The sequence below is a fragment of the Hyperolius riggenbachi genome, chromosome 2 (genome assembly GCF_040937935.1).
Source record: "Hyperolius riggenbachi isolate aHypRig1 chromosome 2, aHypRig1.pri, whole genome shotgun sequence".
Taxonomy (NCBI): domain Eukaryota; kingdom Metazoa; phylum Chordata; class Amphibia; order Anura; family Hyperoliidae; genus Hyperolius; species Hyperolius riggenbachi.
In genome coordinates, this window is record NC_090647.1 from 21,364,715 (window position 1) to 21,386,701 (window position 21,987).

Consider the following 21,987-nt stretch of genomic DNA (forward strand, 5'->3'; position numbering starts at 1 on the left):
AATAGTGGAAATGAGCCCTTAGGGTTAGAAAAAGTGGGTGGAGCCAACACCAGCCAAATACATACCCGGGCAACGCCGGGCAATCAGCTAGTTGGATATAAAGGGATATAAAGTCTTCTTTAGGGGACCCAACAGGAAACCTCATAGGGAAATTCAGCTAACGTGATTGGGTGGACGGCACCCTCTTAAACTGCCAGGTCTCAGATAAGTTGCAGTAAACTACACCCACACTTTTCAGCCAATCACAACGCTTCCTGCTGTAGAGAGTGCTGTGATTGGAGAATTTGTTCGCTCTGAGGTGTCCTGCTGGGTCACCTAAGGTAGACTGGTGTGAAAAAAAAGTGTGTTAAATGAAGTTTTGCGTAGCAATGTGGCGTTGAGTGGTAATTATAATGCTAAACAATGAATGATGATAGCAAAAGATATGGACAGATGGACTGAGATGTTACATTTAAAAAAAAAATCCATATTAATAACATATCCATATGACAAATCTAAAAATAAAAGTTGGTTAAGTGAAATGTTTTTCAAGCCAACCAACTTTTTCACCATATGCATTTTTTACACAATTGCGGCAATCTTGAACACATGTGTGGTACCTCAAGCAAATTCCTTGGAACTTTCAATCTGAAGACATAATAACAAAAGTTGTTTAGCTGATACCTTTAATGACTAACTGTACAAGATTCCTTTGCAAGCTTTAAAGCTAATGGGAACCCGATATAAAAAAAAAAGTCGGATACTCACCTAAGAAGAGGGAAGACTCGGTCCTAATCAGCCTTCCCTCTCCTCTCCCGGTGCCCGGTCCCGCTCAGGATCCCCCGTAGCAGTATTCGACCGTTTCGGTCAATTACTGGCACTTCCGCCACCGAAGGGAGGTTTCTGAAGGCTTCGGGAGCACTCGGGCTCCCGATGACGCGGCCGCTCCATACTACGCATGCGCGAGCGCCCTCTATGATGCACTCGCGCGTGTCTATGATGCACTCGTGTGTGAGCAGTATGGAGCCGCCGGCCTTCGGGAGCCCAAGTGCTCCCGAAGACTTCCAAAGTCCCCGTGGCGGCGGATTTGCACGGAGGATCCACCGGGCACCGGGAGGAGAGAGGAGAGGGGAGGCTCATTAGGACCAGAGCCTTCCCTCTCCTTAGGTGAGTATCTGACATGGGGTTACATTAGCTTTAAGTTTCTTCTTCAGACATGTTTCAGAACTGGATCAGTAAATCTGTATTTACAGATTTGTATCGTCTGTACCTAGTATGAGGGTCTGCATGTCTCATGTTAGATTAGCAGTAGGGATGGTCAAATGGGATGCAAATCATTCCGAGTTGATTCAGGATTATGGACCAATCGGATTAGCTCATTGTGGACACTAAGTGGTCCATTTTCAAGATGTAGAAATTTGTGTTTAAAATGTGCATAATCCTGCATCAACTCTGAACGATTTGCATCTCAATGATCATTGCTAATTAGCAGCTTTTCCCTGTGCAAAACGGAAATTCCAGAACTGGAGAGGGTGCTCTGAGCTGCTTATCATAATAATCCTGACATTATTAATGGCCTCTCCACTGCCCCCCAGTGGCTACATAATAAAATGCTAGTAACTAATTTACAGCACAGTATTGTTTAGGAATGGTCACATGTATGAGACATCTCCTGGTTTCTACATCAGGCAGTGCCTTGTACAATACACAGGAATACAGTAATATATGTCATCTGTTTTGTGTGATTGCAGCTGCGGCCAATCGTCTCTGAGATCGAATATCTGCAGGATCAGCACTTACTGCTAACCGTGAAGTCCATGGATGGCTATGAGTCCTATGGTGAGAATATTAGGGCCTGTTCAGACTATGCGCGTTCCTAGGCGTTTTCAGGGAACGCGTACTGGTACCAAAAACGCATAGAAACGGCTCCTAATGCTTTTGAATGGGCTAGTTCACATGTATGCGTATGAGACGCATACGTTTCTCATCCGCATTGCTGCACGCAGTTCTGTGCGTCACGCATAGAAACGGACGCAATGAAAGTCTATGGACGCGTATCAAAAACGCGTACTATTGCGTTTTTAGCGTCCGTTTTCCTCTGCGGTTCCCATAATTCTTTTTTTTCCCCTGGGTCACGTGTGTGTGCAAAACGCAATAGAAAACGCATTAGAACGCAAGAAAAACGCATGCGTTTTTCAACTTGCGTTTCTTTGAATTTATACGCGTTCTACAAACGCAGCAAGTCTGAACAGGCCCTAAAGCATCAGGAGATCTATCTATCTATCTATCTATCTATCCTTTCAATCCGATAATTGTTTGTTCTATCTTTGTCTATCATGTGGCTCTGGCTATGATTCAGCCCCCTAAATGTTGCCCCGTTTAAGTTTATTTATTTATTTATTGTATTTATAAAGCGCCAACATATTATGCAGTGCTGGACAATAAATAGGGATTGAGGGCTCGTTTCCACTATTGCGGTGCGGAATCGCCTGGATTCCACCGCTGATGAAATCGCATGCAGGTGTGTTTTTTGTATGCGTTATTTTACGCGATTATGCATGCGATTTCGCATAGGTTAGGCTATATGCATTTTTAACCATGTCACTGCCTGTGTTAATTTACATTGGTTCCTATGCGGAATCGCATGCGGAATCGCGTAAAATAACGCGTTAAAAAACGCATGCGATTTCCCTATTAAATACATTGCCTGCGATTCGCATGCATTCCACTCGCAGGCGAATTCTGCGGCTCTTTTGTGCGTTTTTTCACCGCTGAAAAAAACACACCACAACAACGCTACAGTGGAAACAGGCCCATCCACTTGCATTACATGTGCGAATCAGTATGCGTTGGACGCATGCGGATTTGCGATAGTGAAAACGAGCCCTAAGTGTGAAGATGAGTAAAATTCAAGCTCACCTAAGAAGCGAGTACCTCCATGCGGTCAGAAAATACACTTCCATTTCTTTGATTTCCACATTTAAGATCCTGATCACCACAGAACTGCCAATAAATAACAGTACATTGAAGGTGGCAGACTTGATCCTTACAATCGATGGCCATGTTTATAAGTGTGATCTTCTAGGAAGTAACGTTATTTCTGACGAATACTGTATTTCTTGGACTAAAAGACTCACTTTTTCATCCCCCAAACGTGGGGAAAAGGTCACTGCATCTTATAGTCCAAATGAGTTCCTGACTTGTGAACGCCTGTCAATACCAACCTCCAACCTGCCGCAATGTCGGGGACTCCCTGTACTGTGCCCATGCAGAGGACGACACAGAGGGACACAAAGGGGCATAGAGGGGGACACAGGGAGGCACAAGGGGGCATGGGGGACACAGGGAGGCACAAGGGGGCATGGGGGACACAGGGAGGCACAAGGGGGCATGGGGGACACAGGGAGGCACAAGGGGGACAGAGGAGGACACAAGGGGGACAGAGGAGGACACAAGGGGGACACAGGGAGACACAAGGGGGCATGAGATACAAAGGTGGCATAATCCACTAGATGCCCCTTCACCATGGATGTACCAGGTTTAGTATGTATTTTCCCCCCTGGTTTTTGTCCTGTAAACTTTGGTGCTTCTTAAAGTGGCCACTAATGATCCAATTTCTAGTGAAAAATCGTGCGAGTGATCAGATAATTCTGATCGGAAAAAAAATCGTTCACTACACCCACCAACGAACCAAACTTTGCTTCCTATCTATCAAGAAAACAAGAAAATCCAAATTTTGGTTTGACCAAAATCCAAATCGGACGATAATTTTTAAATCGTTCGTAATCGATTCTGCCTATCAATGGAGGTTATTTACATCCAATCCGATCAGAATTTCTCATCGCTCGAACGATTTTTCGCTAGAAATTGGACCGTAGATACCAGATATGGGTGAGCAGCCTGTCTGCCCAATTACAAACAGATATAACTAGAAAAAGTTTACTCTCAGATTTCCTGACACGTTTGCAGGTGAGTGTGTGATCGCGCTGAAGTCCATGATCGGCAGCACCGCGCAGCAGTTCCTGACCTACCTGTCACACCGAGGGGAGGAAACCGGCAATATCCGCGGCTCCATGCGGGTGCGAGTGCCCACCGAGAGGATCGGCACCAGGGAACGCCTGTATGGTGAGATACGCTGCTTCCTACATACAGATATCAAATGTAAATATTGGGAGTCCGTTAAATCAAAGTCAACTTTCCTGTTACCTCAGATTACAGTAAAAAGTGTCTAACCCTTATTTGAGCCCCCCTGGGGTACACGTACTATGATGAGGACCTGTGGGGTACATTAACCACTTCACATCCAGGCCGTGTTTCCCACTTATGGACCAGAGCAGTTTTGACAGTTTAGCTATGTCCCGATTTAATCAGCAATAACTTTATCCCTACTTATGACACAGAAATGAAATATATATTGTTTTTTTCAAGACAAACTAGGCTTTCATTGTATGCCATTTTTTTCCCTCGAACAATTTTGTTTTCTATGAATATCGATGGGAAAACAAGGAAAAAAATAGAAAAAACACATTATTTCTCAATTTTACCAATTCCAGTTTAAAAATAAAAAGTGCTACTGTAGATAAAAAACACACATTTTGTTTGGCTATTCTTACCGCTTATCACACAACTTAGATTATGTTCCGGTCACAATTTATGGTGAAGATATTTGATTCTGAAATAATGCTGCAGTGTGTATTTTTCACTATGACTGAGAAAATAAAAGTATTTTTAATGGTAAAAATCAATCTCATTGGCTCAGGAAACATATATTCCCGTTCACATCAGATAGTGCCGGAGTTGTTGCACAGGAGCAAGCCCAATCCTGCACAGCACTGCTTCTGCTACAAGACGTATATCTACTGACTTGTGGCTTAGATGAAGTCACAGAGGATGTAGATATACTGCAATGGTGGATAAAGTGGTTAACCCTTACCAGCCCTCGGCTGACGTTCTTGTCTCTCTCTGGCCCGCAGAATGGATCAGCATCGACAAGGACGAGACGGGAGCCGTGAAAGGGAAGCCACCTACCGTGTCCCGCCCCGGCCACGAGTACACCAAGTAAGTATAATGTTACAGCTGCCACCAACTTCCTGCGCACTCCAGAGCTCCGCCCAACACAACCGGCTCACGTTTCATACGCATTTAATACAACAGAATTTAAAGGGGGCCTGCAGTGAAAATAACATTATTACTGCTAAGTTAAAACTGCTTATTTTTTTTACAATATCAATTTATAGATAATTTAGTCAGTGTTTGCCCATTGTAACATCTTTCCTCTCCCTGATTTACATTCTGACATTTATCACTGGTGGAGACACCTCCAGTCCTGTCAGGTGCAGCTCTACAGAATGTCTGTTCACTGAGAGTTCCAAAGCCAGTACAAAATATACCTGGTCTCCCACAATGCTCAGGGAGTAGAATTCCACATGGCTAAACAGCCTAGGCTGAACATTACTGGCAGGACAGGGCTACCAATATACAGCAATATATAGATATCAGATAAGAAGTTTTGTGTTTGTTTGCTTGTTTTTATGCTGAAACCAGGAAAATCACTGTAAAAGTGGGAATCCTGAATAATTTACTACATTCTATGAAATGTCACTACAGGGCCTCTTTAATTAATTATGCATTAATAAAATTGGCATATTGCTAAATAAAAATGGCAAATACCCTCTGCACCAAATCATAATCCCTCACCTAAGCCTCAGCAACCTACAACTGCCTGCTTATAAACCGCGTGGACCACTCCCTCTTTACTCACACGGGCGTACAGAGGAGAAAGTGATCGCCTAGTCAGCTGAGGCCACACCTTCTTGCTGACTGATAGCCTATCATGGATCTCAGACTCTAGTAGGGAGTGGCTTCAGACTGGCTGGGGGAGGGGAAGTAAGCAGGCAGCTACTGTGTTTCCCCAAATATATGACACTGTCTTATATTCTTTTGGAGAGAACGATAAGGAGTAGGGCTTATTTCCGGGAAGGGAGAGCTAATATTTCTCGATATGTGTATGGGGAGGTGTGCAGTCTCTTACCGCACCTCCCGTGTGGCAGCGTCTCCCTCCGCTTGCATATAATAGCTCCGGTATCCTAGCATGTCAGTGCTGTGACCTCCGCACAGGAACATGACCGCGCTCCTCTAGGTCACAATCAATGTGCGCCAGGGATGCATCAGCGTGCGCACATTGATTATGACAGGGGAGCGCGGTCACAGGAGGTGCGGTAAGAGATTGCAATCCTCCCCATACACAGTATCCTTAGCTAGGGCTTATTTTCGGGGGAGGGCTTATTTTAGAGTAAACACAGTAGAGATTGCAAGGGCAAGATGATGGATTAGTGCAGCAGGAATATTTGTTTTCCTTATAACAAAATCTTTGGTGGTTATTTATACAAAATGTTCTAGCGTTTTCCAGTCTCGAGATGTTTAGTACATCAGGCACACTGTTAAAGGAGTTAAAAGATACCCTAGCTTTCCTGAATTTTCAAAATATTCTTCTTCAACCCACCTTTGTTATCTCGTAAAGGCTGACCAAAGCTACTTCCCGGTAGGCCAGGGTTGGTGAGCAGTGCGCATGCGCACTAGGTAGTTGTGGCACGCACGGCTCACCGACCTTGGCCTACCCGGAAGTAACTTTGGGCGGCCCTTACAGGGATGGGGGTGGGGGGCGGAGAAGAACAGGGGAAGCAGTGGGATACAGGACCGCTTGCTGCACATGCCTGCTCCCCTGTTTTGAAAAATCTGAAAAGCTTAGGTATCCTTTAAAGAGGTCCTGTAGTGATATATAGTAGAATACAGTAAATGATACAGGATACCCAATTTTACTGTCATTTTACTGGTACATTTCACCATCAGAAACATTTCCTATATCTGTATATTGCTGCTTATTGGTATGTAGCTCCGCCCTCCCAGTGATGCCATAGCTTAAAGAGAACCTGTACTGAGTAAAATTATTTAAAATAAACACATGAGGTAACTTCAAATGAACATTACATAGTTACCTTGCCATCAGTTCCTCTCAGAAGCTCACCATTTTCTTCTTACTGTGATCCCTTCCAGTTCTGACAACATTTTGTCAGAACTGAAATATATCAGTTGCTGTCAGTTATATATCAGTTGCTGTCAGTTACAGCTGAGAGGAGAAATGATGTGTCCATGTTTCCCTATGGCTCAAGTGGGCGATGTTACAGTTTAACAGTGTGCTGACCAGGAAGCTGTCATGGAGTAATAGCCATTTTCAAAATGGAGGACGGAGAATTCCCTTGATCACAGTGGACAAACAGGACGCAGGAGAGGAGAAATAGATTGAGGAGTAGACTACACGGGAGGTAAGTATGACTTGTGTATGTTTATTTTGACTTTAATTTTCAGTTCAGGTTTTCTTTAAGGCCACATGCACACATCAGACGTCGTTGGAAAATGAAAGTTCACAGACCATTTTTACCCCCTTCCATGTAGTATGAGAGCCATACCTACACAGTCTATTCTATGGAGCTGCACTCCCCATCAGACAGAAATCTTACCCCCTTCCATGTAGTATGAGAGCCATACCTACACAGTCTATTCTATGGAGCTGCACTCCCCATCAGACAGAAATCTTACCCCCTTCCATGTAGTATGAGAGCCACACCTACACAGTCTATTCTATGGAGCTGCACTACCCATCAGACAGAAATCTTACCCCCTTCCATGTAGTATGAGAGCCACACCTACACAGTCTATTCTATGGAGCTGCACTCCCCATCAGACAGGAATCTTACCCCCTTCCATGTAGTATGAGGGCCACACCTACACAGTCTATTCTATGGAGCTGCACTCCCCATCAGACAGAAATCTTACCCCCTCCCATGTAGTATGAGAGCCACACCTACACAGTCTATTCTATGGAGCTGCACTCCCCATCAGACAGGAATCTTACCCCCTTCCATGTAGTATGAGAGCCACACCTACACAGTCTATTCTATGGAGCTGCACTGCCCATCAGACAGAAATCTTACCCTCTTCCATGTAGTATGAGAGCCATACCTACACAGTCTATTCTATGGAGCTGCACTCCCCATCAGACAGAGATCTTACCCCCTTCCATGTAGTATGAGAGGAACACCTACACAGTCTATTCTATGGAGCTGATCTCCCCATCAGACAGAAATCTTACCCCCTCCCATGTAGTATGAGAGCCACACCTACACAGTCTATTCTATGGAGCTGCACTCCCCATCAGACAGAAATCTTACCCCCTCCCATGTAGTATGAGAGCTACGCCTACATAGTCTATTCTATGGAGCTGCACTCCCCATCAGACAGAAATCTTACCCCCTTCCATGTAGTATGAGAGCCATACCTACACAGTCTATTCTATGGAGCTGCACTCCCCATCAGACAGAAATCTTACCCCCTTCCATGTAGTATGAGAGCCATACCTACACAGTCTATTCTATGGAGCTGCACTCTCCATCAGACAGAAATCTTACCCCCTCCATGTAGTATGAGAGCCATACCTACACAGTCTATTCTATGGAGCTGCACTCCCCATCAGACAGAAATCTTACCCCCTCCATGTAGTATGAGAGCCATACCTACACAGTCTATTCTATGGAGCTGCACTCCCCATCAGACAGAAATCTTACCCCCTCCATGTAGTATGAGAGCCACACCTACACAGTCTATTCTATGGAGCTGCACTCCTCATCAGACAGAAATCTTACCCCCTTCCATGTAGTATGAGAGCCACACCTACACAGTCTATTCTATGGAGCTGCACTCCCCATCAGACAGAAATCTTACCCCCTTCCATGTAGTATGAGAGCCACACCTACACAGTCTATTCTATGGAGCTGCACTCCCCATCAGACAGAAATCTTACCCCCTCCATGTAGTATGAGAGCCACACCTACACAGTCTATACTATGGAGCTGCACTCCCCATCAGACAGAAATCTTACCCCCTTCCATGTAGTATGAGAGCCACACCTACACAGTCTATTCTATGGAGCTGCACTCCCCATCAGACAGAAATCTTACCCCCTTCCATGTAGTATGAGAGCCACACCTACACAGTCTATTCTATGGAGCTGCACTCCCCATCAGACAGAAATCTTACCCCCTCCATGTAGTATGAGAGCCACACCTACACAGTCTATTCTATGGAGCTGCACTCCCCATCAGACAGAAATCTTACCCCCTTCCATGTAGTATGAGAGCCATACCTACACAGTCTATTCTATGGAGCTGCACTCCCCATCAGACAGAAATCTTACCCCCTTCCATGTAGTATGAGAGCCATACCTACACAGTCTATTCTATGGAGCTGCACTCCCCATCAGACAGAAATCTTACCCCCTTCCATGTAGTATGAGAGCCATACCTACACAGTCTATTCTATGGAGCTGCACTCCCCATCAGACAGAAATCTTACCCCCTTCCATGTAGTATGAGAGCCACACCCTACACAGTCTATTCTATGGAGCTGCACTCCCCATCAGACAGAAATCTTACCACCCTCCATGTAGTATGAGAGCCACACCTACACATTCTATTCTATGGAGCTGCACTCCCCATCAGACAGACATCTTACCCCCTTCCATGTAGTATGAGAGCCATACTCCACACAGTCTATTCTATGGAGCTGCACTCCCCATCAGACAGAAATCTTACCCCCTTCCATGTAGTATGAGAGCCACACCTACACAGTCTATTCTATGGAGCTGCACTCCCCATCAGACAGACATCTTACCCCCTTCCATGTAGTATGAGAGCCACACCTACACAGTCTATTCTATGGAGCTGCACTCCCCATCAGACAGAAATCTTACCCCCTTCCATGTAGTATGAGAGCCACACCTACACAGTCTATTCTATGGAGCTGCACTCCCCATCAGACAGAAATCTTACCCCCTTCCATGTAGTATGAGAGCCACACCTACACAGTCTATTCTATGGAGCTGCACTCCCCATCAGACAGAAATCTTACCCCCTTCCATGTAGTATGAGAGCCATACCTACACAGTCTATTCTATGGAGCTGCACTCCCCATCAGATAGAGATCTTACCCCCTTCCATGTAGTATGAGAGCCACACCTACACATTCTATTCTATGGAGCTGCACTCCCCATCAGACAGAAATCTTACCCCCTTCCATGTAGTATGAGAGCCACACCTACACAGTCTTTTCTATGGAACTGAACTCCACATCAGACAGAAATCTTACCCCCTTCCATGTAGTATGAGAGCCACACCTACACAGTCTATTCTATGGAGCTGCACTCCCCATCAGACAGAAATCTTACCCCCTTCCATGTAGTATGAGAGCCATACCTACACAGTCTATTCTATGGAGCTGCACTCCCCATCAGATAGAAATCTTACCCCCTTCCATGTAGTATGAGAGCCACACCTACACAGTCTATTCTATGGAGCTGCACTCCCCATCAGACAGAAATCTTACCCCCTTCCATGTAGTATGAGAGCCACACCTACACAGTCTATTCTATGGAGCTGCACTCCCCATCAGACAGAAATCTTACCCCCTTCCATGTAGTATGAGAGCCATACCTACACAGTCTATTCTATGGAGCTGAACTCCCCATCAGGCAGAAATCTTTGCAAGATGCTGCACACACAGATGCTGCACAGACACAAAAGATCAGTATCTGCAAAAGATCTGTTCCTGCCAAAGATCCGTTCCTGCAAAATGCATTCATAGTCTATGATATGTGCAGATCATCATACACACCTTGTTTAACAGACATTCATCTGCAGATCAGATCCACCAGGATGGATTGTCTTTGTGTGCAGCATCTTGCAGAGATTTCTGTCTGATGGGGAGTGCAGCTCCATAGAATAGACTGTGTAGAGTATGGCTCTCATACTACATGGAAGGGGGTAAGATTGGTCTGTGATCTTTCATTTTCCAAAGACTATGGTCTGATGTGTGTATGAGCCTTTAGGCTGTTTAGCTATGCGTAGTCCTCCTGCCAGAGCAAACTGGGAGACCAGGTGTATTTTGCACTGGCTTTGGAATTCTCAGAAAACAAACATTCCACAGGGATGCAATAAAGATGTCACCATGTGATAAATTTCAGAATGTACCGGTAAACCAGGGAGAAGAAAGAGATTACAATAGGCAAACACTGACTAAACAATCTATATATGAATATTGCAAAAATAATAAGGTCTTTCATTCATTACGCATCAGATCCTCTTTAAAGGACAACTGAAGCGAGAGGGATATGGAGGCTTCCATATTTATTTCCTTTTGGCCAATACCAGTGTCCTGCAGAGCTGCTTAACTCTGACTCGGATGAAATCTGGATAATTGTTATTCGGATTTCATCCGGTTAAATTCAAATCACCTGTGCGGGGGTGGGGTAATCTTAACTATCTGACGTCTTCTTAGGTCCGTCCCTCGGTGCCTCCCACGATGCGGTCCACACACGTCACGTGACTACAAACACTTCCTCCTTCAACCCGGACTGCATTGTGGGAGACGCCGAGGGACGGACCTAAGAAAACATCAGATAGTTAAGATTAACCCCCCACACCTTCCCGCCCACCCCGCACAGGTGATTTGAATTTAACCGGATGAAAGCTGAACAACAACTATCCTGATTTCATCCGAGTCGGAGTTGAGCATCCCTGGTTGCCTGGCTGTCCTGCTGATCCTCTGCCTCTAATACTTTTAGCCATAGCCCCTGAACAAGCATGCAGCAGATCAGGTGTTTCTGACATTATTGTCAGATCTGACAAGATTAGCTGCATGCTTGTTTCTGGTGTGACTCAGACACTACCGCAGCTAAATAGGTCGGCAGAGCTGCCAGGCAACTGGTATTGTTTAAAAGGAGATAAATATGGCAGCCTCCATATCCCTCTCACTTCAGATGTCCTTTAAACATCTGTACATTATATGTTTATTTCTCCTCTCCGGTGTAGACCTACAAGTCGGAAGCACCCGGCCTCGGAGACTCCCGGCCCGACGTTGGGGAAACTGTTTGAGGAAACAGAGAAGACTTCGGTGCTCTCTACTGGCCGCCCCCCTGCTGCATTACCCAGCATCACTAAGGAGGCGGTGGATCCCGCCCTGGCCCGGTACGTAGGGGACGGATCTACAGGATATAATGAGTCCGCAGTCACGCAATCAGCAGTAAATGACCATAACTTTCATTTCCTATGCCAGTGATCTGCAAACTTGGCCCTCCAGCTGTTGAGGAACTACAAGTCCCACAATGCATTGCAGGAGTCTGACAGCCACAGTCATGATTCATAAAGGCAAATGCATTGTGGGACTTGTAGTTCCTTTACAGCTGGAGAGCCAAGCTTGCAGATCACTGTCCTATGCCAATCTCTCTGACACAGAATTACAGCCTGAATAGCAAGCTATAGAGCAGGTCAGAAAATCTCTCCTCCGTTCCCTGCTCCAGATGTTCAGCTATACCGCCTGAGCAGAAGGCGGAGCCTGAGCCAGCATACCCTCCCCTCAGCAGCCCTGGACCCAAACAGGCGGAGTAACAGGTCCACCCACAAGGCTGGGGGCATTTACCAAGCACACACTCAGGGAGTTGACCTGAAGGGTTTTGAAAACAGACACACAGCCCGTGTGAGCAGCATTCGGGGGTCTGCAAAATTGTCCTAGTATGTTAAGTATTTCTCCCAATGTGTGCCACTTATCTTTTGTAGGTGGTGGGGAGACAACGTTCAGAAAACCTTGAGCGCTGTCTGCACACCATGAAGTGCTGAAAACAGCAATCAGTCTTATGCATAATACACATGGTACAATTTTCCGTGCGAAGATGACTCCGACTGATAAAATCCATCATGTCCGATATTGCTCCCGATCGTTTCTGCGCTCGATTTTTCATAGCGGTGAATGGAAAAAGATAAAAAAAAAAAATGAAGATAAGAGAGTCATGCGGAAAAAACGATCTGGTTGGAAAATCGTACGGAAAATCGTACCGTGTGTACTCAGCATTACAATATTTACGGATTAGCCTCAGTGGGGTCTCACAGCAGCTGAAGGCAAGCGTGACATCAGGCGATACAGTAAACAGCCTTATGGGTTGGGATCCACTAGGGCGTTTATGGCAGCGTTTTAGGATCGCTGACGATTGCCAATGTATTTTAATGGGACTGAATCCACTACTGCGATTGCGATTAGGGGCAATGGCAGGACATGCAGCAATTTGAGCGTGTTTGCGCTCAGTGCTAAGTATTGAAGTGCTGCAAATTTGCTTTAAAAAGCGATTTGGGGGCCGAGCGATTTGATTTTTAAATAAAGTTAATTACACTTACCGGGAGTTCGGATGTCCGACTTCTGTCTGTAGCCCCGCCCCCTAGAAGAAGTGGTCACAGGCACTTCTCTGATTGGTCCAAGAGAACATCTATGACTTCTTCCTTTATAGGACGGGGCTATTAACAGAAGCCAGACATCCAACACCTGGTGAGTATAATAAAGTTTATTTAAAAAAAAAAATACAAAAAAAACAGACTCACTAAATCAGAATCAAAGTTTATTGTACAGCGCTTTGAATCCCTGGGAAACGCAAGCGCAATCACCCTAGGAATCGCTGCACACAGCGCTGTGGCGATTTAAAAGCGCCGCAGTGATTCTTAAGGTGGCCACACACCATACAATTTTTTAAATATCTGTTCAATTTAAAAATTGCAATCCATTTTTCTGACTGATTGTAACATTTCAAAAATCTGACCAATGTACCACACACCTATGTTCAATTTTTCCTCAGTTATGATAAACAGGATTGGAAACGCTGACAAAATTGCTAGGGTGTGTATATTAATAAATTGACAATCTAACACACACCATACAATTTTTAAAAAGATTGAAGAAAAATATCTGGCATTCCGGATCGATTAAAATCGAAGAAAACGGGAAATGCAATCGGATTTTCATTTGAATGAAAAAAAAAGCTTTCATTTTTTTTCGGGAGATCCGATCGCTTTTATCGAATTGCCGTAAAATCTGATCATTTTATTGTATCGTGTGTGGCCACCTTAAGTGGGTTCCAACCCTTATTGGGGTCTATATATGTGCATATTTAGAAGCTGGAGAAATAATACAGTGAAATGACAGCACCATGAGCTATTCCAGGGCGGTAAAACCTAACGTTTAGGTTCGTTCACATCTAGGGCGTTTGTGGCCTTTTTTTTCAAGCGCAGGCAATTTTCAAAATCGCCCACAGAACGCTCGTGCAATGAATTTCTATGAAAAGGTTCATATCAGCGCGTTTTGTCCCCTTGCGCTCCGCAAAGCGTTGCCTGGACCATTTTTGGGGTGATTTTGGTCTAATGGAAGGTATAGGAAGAGCGCTAAACGCTCACAAAATCAATTTGTGCTGCGATTGCATTTGCGATTTTAAGAATAAATACATTGTATTCTTTTCCGGGTCAAAGAGTGAATTAAAAAATAAAAACGCAGCGCGCAGGCAAGCGCCGGGAGGCGCTAAAAAACATTGCGCAAAATTTCGCAAAAATGTAGATGTGAACAGAGGCACAGGCCTGCTTCAGTGTGGAGATTGTTACAAATACAAAGTATGACCTTTCTCTGACTTTCTCTGCAGGTGTAAGGCGGAAGCCCAGGGCGAGGGGGACGGACTTGGAACTAAGAACAGCTTTAATAACCCCGCCTATTACGTGCTGGAGGGGGTCCCGCATCAGATGATGCCCCCAGACGGGCCGGTGACCGCCTCAGCTGCCCCCAAAAACAAAGTACAGATCACGGTGCCGGCCCAGCACAGCGACAAGAGGCGGCAGTACCCACCGACGGCCCGGGGAGAGGACACCTCTTCAGACGAGGAGGTCGGCACCCTGAACTTACCTCCTCCCGATTTCCCGCCTCCTCCGCTGCCAAAATCTGCCGAGTTTGAGATGTTGGACAACCCGTTCTATGTCTCCTCCAGCGAGCTGCACTCAAGGACGGCGGAGGAGGCGGAGTCCAAACCGGGAGCCGCCAAGACCCGGGTGGGCGTCACCTTCAGCGAACCCCCAGAGACAAAATACCACCCCAAGACCTCATCGCGGCCTCCTGTGCCCACCCCACAGCCTTCCTACATGGCGGAGGCTCATGGGGGCATGCAGGACGACCGCTCATGCTCAGTCTTGCAAATGGCGCGTACGCTCAGCGAAGTGGACTATAGCGGGCCGAAGGAGAACCCGAACCGCCCGTCTCATATCAAGAGTAAGATGGACCTGTCACCTCGATGCATGGACTTTAACCGGCCCATGGTCTTTCCTGCGCACTGCATCCGAGAGAGCATCCAGGAGGACGAAGAGGTAAGAGAGCCCGTCCTGGGGAGGCACAACGGCTGTCAGATCTTTCATCCACTAAAGCAAACCTTAATGGGGAAACTGAAGAGAGAGGTATATGGAGGCTGCCATGTTTATTTCCTTTTAAGCAATACCAGTTCCCTGGCAGCCCTGCTGATCCTCTGCCTCTAATACTATTAGCCATAGCCCCTGAACAAGCATGCAGCAGATCTGGTGTTTCTGACTTTAAAGTCATATCTGACAAGACTAGCTGCATGCTTGTTTCTGGTGTTATTCAGATACTACTGCAGAGAAATAGATCAGCAGGGCTGCCAGGCAACTGGTATTGATTAAAAGGAAATAAATATGGCAGCCTCTGTATACATCTTACTTCAGGTCCCCTTTAAAGGACAACTGTAGTGAGAGGTATATGGAGGCTGCCATATTTATTTCCTTTTAATCAATACCAGTTGCCTGTCTATCCTGTTGATCATCTGCCTCTAATACTTTTATCCATAGCCCCTGAACAAGCATGCAGCAGATCTGGTGTTTCTGACATTATTGTCAGATCTGACAAGATTAGCTGCATGCTTGTTACTGGTGTGATTCAGACACTACTGCAGCCAAATAGATTAGCAGGGCTGCCAGGCAACTAGTATTGTTTAAAAGGAAAGAAATACACACACAAACACATACAGTAACACAACCTTTTAGCATACCCCAGTCATAGTGGATCCCAGTTTTTTCAGGTCTGCCAGCAGGAAAGATGCTGACCTGCAGACTCACGGAGGATTAAACAAAATGCATGAATTGCATGGTGATAAGCATAAGCACTTCTTAACCTGTCGTCTACTTTTTTTTAAACCCTGCCCCCCCCCCTCCCCCCAACACACACCTTTTTAGAGTTCCTCTTGAAAGTGCATCTTCTGTTAAATTCAGTGGCTCGTAAGGGCTCATTCACACTTGAGCAGGAATCGCGCGATTCCCGCTCAACGCAAAATGCTATCGGTTTTTAAAAACCGCTAGCCCATGTAAGCCTATGGCAGTGTTCTCACTGCCACGTTTGCGGTTAGCATTAACCGCAAACGCGTAACATGCAGCGATTTGCCGGCGATTAGCGATCGCGATTAACATGCATAGCACCACTAATCGCAATCGCTCCCAAAACGCTGCAGTGTCCAGTGATTTTTCCGCGTTAATTGCTGAAAAATCCCTCCCGCAAAACGCCAGCGGCAATCGCCGACGTTTTGCGGTTTTAGTTGTGAGCGGAGCCTCATTATTATTCAGTATGTGTAACTCTAATGCCCCTCCCCCCCATTATCGTGCTTGTAACAGGCAGACAGGCTTGTCCTTCACGCACCACCTGTATATTACATGTGAAGGCTGGTGATGTCATATTTGTTAAAGAGGCCCTGTAGTGGCATATGGTAGAATGCAGTAAAGAGGCCCTGTAGTGGCATATGGTAGAATGCAGTAAAGAGGCCCTGTAGTGGCATATGGTAGAATGCAGTAAATTATTCAGGATACCCAATTTTAGGGTAATTTCAGCATCAGAAACACTTCCTATACCTATATATTGCTTTATATTATGTAACCCCGCCTTCCCAGTGATGCTTAGCCTAGGCTGATTAGCTATTCATTATTCCCCCCGCCCCCAGCATTCTGGGAGACTGGGTATATTTTGTAATGGCTTTAGAACCCTCAGTAATGAACATTCCTTGGAGATCACCTGACAGCAGTAAAGATGTCGCCACCAGTGATAAATCTCAGAATGTAAATCAGGGAGAGAAAAGATTTTACAATGGGCAAACACTTGCTAAATAATGGCTTTTAGAGAAACACAAAAAAGAGACAGAGAGCCCAATATGGTGCAGTATGTCAATATGAAAAGGAGTAAATATAAATCGATAGTTAATATACTCACAAAGTTGGGTTACCACAAAGGCAACCACTGAAATGGCAGGTGGGGAGAACTATGACCTGACCCCACTCAGGTATTTAAAATGTCGCTCTCTGTAGACAAGAAAAAAAGAAAAATGGGGATACACCCCTCCACCCAGGGTGGACTTAATCACCAAAATAATTGAACAAAACAGAGGCGCCAGGAAGAATAAAATAATTAAAACCGTTTAAAAGGAGGGATGTAGGTGGACTCACCTCCCTCAGGTAAAGACCAGCCAATGAGCCGTCAATAAACAACAAAGTTTTTTTATTGGGGATTCTCACCAGAACCTGACCTTCGAATGTGTTTCTCCGATCTCGATTGCCTGATGAAGCGGGATGTTTGCCCGTGAAACGCGTTGCATGTACCTGGAGAATCCCCAATAAAAAACGTTGTTGTTTATTGACGGCTCATTGGCTGGTCTTTACCTGAGGGAGGTGAGTCCACCTACATCCCTCCTTTTAAACGGTTTTAATTATTTTATTCTTCCTGGCGCCTCTGTTTTGTTCAATTATTTCACTTGCTAAATAATGTATAAATGTATATTGTAAATAATAAGCAATTTTATTCATTATGTTACTTTCACTACAGGTCCTCTTCAAGTATAAATTGTTTCTGGGGAGCGGTGATGACACTCCTGTTAAAGTAAATCTGAGACGGGGATATAAAAAATGTATTCATACCTGGGGCTTCCTCCAGGCTGATCATTCCCACACCACCGTCCTCTGCCACCTTCACAAATTGCCCCAGTAAGTGGACCAGTCGGGGCCCGGAGCACCGCAGGGGAGCATGCACAGCACTACTGCGCCTGCGCAGGATGCCCCGGACCGGAAGACTTTCTGGGGCCAGTTGTGGAGGCTGCGGGCAGCAGAGGACGGCAGTGTGGGAATGATCAGGCCAGAGGGGGCTGGAGGAAGCTACATATACATACATACATTTTTTATATCCCCCGTCTCAGGTTTACATTAAATGTAGCTTGGCTAGAGAATAATGAATGTTCTTGTAAAGACGAGTAGCGTTTGTTAGCGTTACCTCTGTAGGGTTGCAGTAACAGCAGCGTAACCGACACTCTCCTCCTGACACACAGGCTCTGTACCACGGCGGGCGGAACTCATCCAGTCTGGACGGCTCCAACGTTGGCGAGTGGCTGCGAGGGATCGGGATGGAGAAATATGAAGAAGGTCTCATTCACAACGGCTGGGATGACCTGGAATTCCTCAGGTAAGCTGAGGCAGAGATTGTGACCTTGTAGCATTACGTAGCTGTCCGGCCTCCCCCGCCACAAGCTTATCCCAGCTGGACAGGACTTGCCTTTAAAGGTAGCCGTACACTGGCAGATGGGAACGACAAAGAGCTCCAGGCAATTAATTCAAAAAAACGGTGCTAAGGAAAAACACTATTTGTTCAACGTGGAAAGCTCATAGAATGGGAGCTAAAGGAACAGGAAGACCTGTTTTTTATCAGGGCTGATAACAAGCAGACTGAGCAGTGCAGAATGAAAAAGAGAGCAGGGTAGGTGATTTCTCTAATGTTCTCTAAGGCCTGGTTCACAGCAAAATCGCTACCGTCAGCTCTTAGCGATTTTTGAAAGAATGAGTGAGCGTTTTTGCACATTCATTCATGCTGAATTGCTCCAAAAAATGCTACTTGCAGCATTTTTGCGTTTTGTTTTTTTTTAAAATCACAACGCTGCACTCCCTTATAGTTACATTAGCAAAGCCACTCTTGGTGTGAACTAGTGAATATTGAACACCTAGATGTTCGGGTTCGGTTAGGTTCGGTTCGGCTGACGTCATCCAGCCCGCCTGCCCCCTCCCGCCACCAGGGGGCGCCGGTCCTCCCGAGAGCCGCACTAACCACCGCCACATCCCAGCCCCTCCCCCCAGCGCGCGCCACCGCCGGGCAGGCCGGCTCTCGGGAGGACCCCTGGTGGCGGGAGGGGGCAGGTGGGCTGGAGCAGGCGGGCTGGATGACGTCAGCCGAACCTAACCGAACCCGAACATCTAGGTGTTCAATCATCACTAGTGTGAACTAGTCCTCACAGCATCTAAACATAAGTTTCTAAAGAACGAATGAGAAAAAAAAGTTGCTTACGTTAGACACAGTGAAATGTATCACCGTTCTGTAAATGTATACATTCATAAGAACAAAACATTGCATAAATACAGTGAATATACTGGAAAGTACCAAACAATCATTACAGAAGTGGAAATAACTGTGGTCAGCACATAATTGTGGGTGAGGGTTTCCTTTCACGGTGATGAACAATATACATTTACAGGTGAAACTCGAAAAATTAGAATATTGTGTAAAAGTCCATTTTTTTTCAGTAATTCCACTTATAAGGTGAAACTAATACATGAAATAGGGACCCTTTGCAGGTGTTTTGGAGGAATTAGCTGATTAGAGTCGGACGCTTTGAGCCTAGAATACTGAACATTGTCACAATATTTGAATTGTGTGAGATTTTGATTATGGGGTTCTCATAAGCTGTAAGCCATAATCATCAAATTATAGCAAATGAAGGCCTGTAATATCCCGCTTTGCATGTAATGGGCTTGATTCACTAATGGACAGCCAATTAGTGCCCCCAACGTAGCTTTGCGTGAACTTACAGCCGCGCAAAGCTACATTGCGCACAGGACCACCCACATCGCGCGCAGCGCAGCTGGCCGGTATTAGTGCGCGCCTTGTAAACGTCGCAGCCGGTGCAACGAAAACGGCACATCGGGCGTGCGCCGCTTCGGGGACACCCCCGATGCGCCGCCTTCGTTTACAACGCAGCAGGTGCGACGTTATCGTCGCACCGCGCATTAATACCGCCCAGCCGCGCTGCGCGTGATGTAGGCGGTCCTGTGGTGAACGCTCTGGTTTGCGCACACAAACTGTTAAGGCCTCCTAAACGGCTTAGCGCTGGTTAGTGAATTGAGGCCAATGAGTCTATTTCATAGATTAGTTTCACCTTTTAAGTTGAATTTCTGAAGTAAATGGACTTTTGCACCATATATTTTTCCAGTTTCGCCTGTATACAACAGTGATACATTTTACAGTGTCTAAACATAAGTGTCTACAGCAGTGGTTCTCAAACTTTTTTGATTGCTTTGAAATTCTTTCAAGGCACCTCTCGGCTAAACCGACTTCTGAAATGCCATTATGACTGTTATTAGGCAGCACCCTCCCCCCCCTATAGTTAGTGACCCCCACATTAGGCAACATTACCCCCTCCAAATAGTCATTCACTCCCCATTAGGCAGCATTCCCCACTCCAGTTACTCAGTGAGGCAGCATCCCCCCATTAGCCAGCATCTCCCCGGATAAACATGACAAGGATAAAGAGTCAGTCTTGTAGAGAACATAGACTTTCCCCACATGGGGGCAGCGGTTAGTAACACCCCTTTTAATCAGGGACGGATCTAGGGGGGGGGGGGGGCAAGCGGGTATCTTGCCCCAGGCGCAGTTTGTTGAATTCTTAAAAAGGCGGCAAAATTTGGATGGGGAATGGCAGTTTAGGCGCCAAAACCTGACCCTGCCCCAGGCACAATTTGGTCTAGATCCGTTCCTGCTTTTAATTACGCAGCATCACCTCAGCTCCAGATTGTAAGTGACCCCAATTAGCTGAACAAACATTTCCTTAGCTATCCAGGCCAAGCCGCACTGATCCATCCCTCCACCCCAATTCCTCTGATGTCCAAATTCAACCGCGGCTGCCGGGACTAAAGGTTACCTGGCAGGTAATGCAGAAACGTTGTATAGCAATGTGCGGTTGCATTATCTGATGGCAATACACAAAGGATGGGGATGAAAGCCCAGGCACCCCTGGGAGAAGCTCGAAGCGCACCAGGGTACCGCGGCACCCAGTTTGAGAACCCCTGGTCTAAAGAAACAATCCAAAAAAAAGTCACTTACACTTAGACACTGTGAAATGTATCACCGTTCTGTAAATGTATACATTGCTAAGAACAAAACATTGCATAAATATAGTGGATATACTGGAAAGTACCAAACAGTAATTACAGAAGTGGAAATAACTGGTCAGCACTTAATTGTGGGTGAGGGTTTCCTTTCACAGTGATAAACGATAGGATCCCTGATCTAAAGTGAAGTACCCACATGCCATAACTGCAGCTCATCGGATACAGTCCCTGGGGTGACGAATCAGGGACTGACGCTGTACAGACACACCCTCTATGGAAGGGGGAGGAGCGACAACGTACAGCGAATGACAGAGCGGATGCCTGCAGGATGGGGGGACGTGTAAATAACATTGTGATCTCTGTTCAGATTCTGGGGGATCATTAAAGGGAACCTAAACGGAACATAGAAAAAGAGTTTAACTTACTTGGGGCCGCCCTGTGCCTGTGCAGTCACAGAACATTCCTCTGCTCCTCCTCATTGGCTGAGTTTTGTTTTTGGCAGTGGCCATCCACTTAAAGGATACCCGAGGTGACGTGACATGATGAGACAGACATGGGTAGGTACAGTGCCTAGCACACAAATAACTGTGCTGTGTTCCTGTTTTTCTTTCTCTGCCTGAAAGAGTTACAGATCAGGTATGTAAGTGGCTGACTCAGTTCTGACTCAGACAGGACGTGACTACAGTGTGACCCTCACTGACAAGAAATTCCAACTATAAATCACTTTCCCGGCCGAAAATGGCTTCTGAGAGCAGGAAAGAGATTAAAAGGGTCAATAGTTCATAGATTTTAGCGCTGGCATACTTCCATGAATGTGTCATTGAGCAAAAACAATAAAACAGTTAAAACTTAAAATAAAACTGTGGAATATCTTAAAAAGTATTTTTTAGGGAAGGAAGATAGA

General features: G+C 45.8%; 1 protein-coding gene across 2 annotated transcripts in view; it reads left to right on the forward strand.

Moving 5' to 3' along the window:
* The window catches only part of INPPL1 (inositol polyphosphate phosphatase like 1), a 142,626-nt gene that overhangs the window by 117,638 nt on the left and 3,001 nt on the right, over window positions 1–21,987 (forward strand). For both annotated transcript variants that reach the window (XM_068266559.1, XM_068266558.1), the window contains exons 22-27: window positions 1,731–1,818; window positions 3,949–4,104; window positions 4,953–5,037; window positions 11,901–12,056; window positions 14,543–15,254; window positions 18,257–18,390. In XM_068266559.1, the coding sequence (XP_068122660.1) occupies window positions 1,731–1,818; window positions 3,949–4,104; window positions 4,953–5,037; window positions 11,901–12,056; window positions 14,543–15,254; window positions 18,257–18,390 (1,331 nt within the window). The remainder of the gene's footprint in view (window positions 1–1,730; window positions 1,819–3,948; window positions 4,105–4,952; window positions 5,038–11,900; window positions 12,057–14,542; window positions 15,255–18,256; window positions 18,391–21,987) is intronic.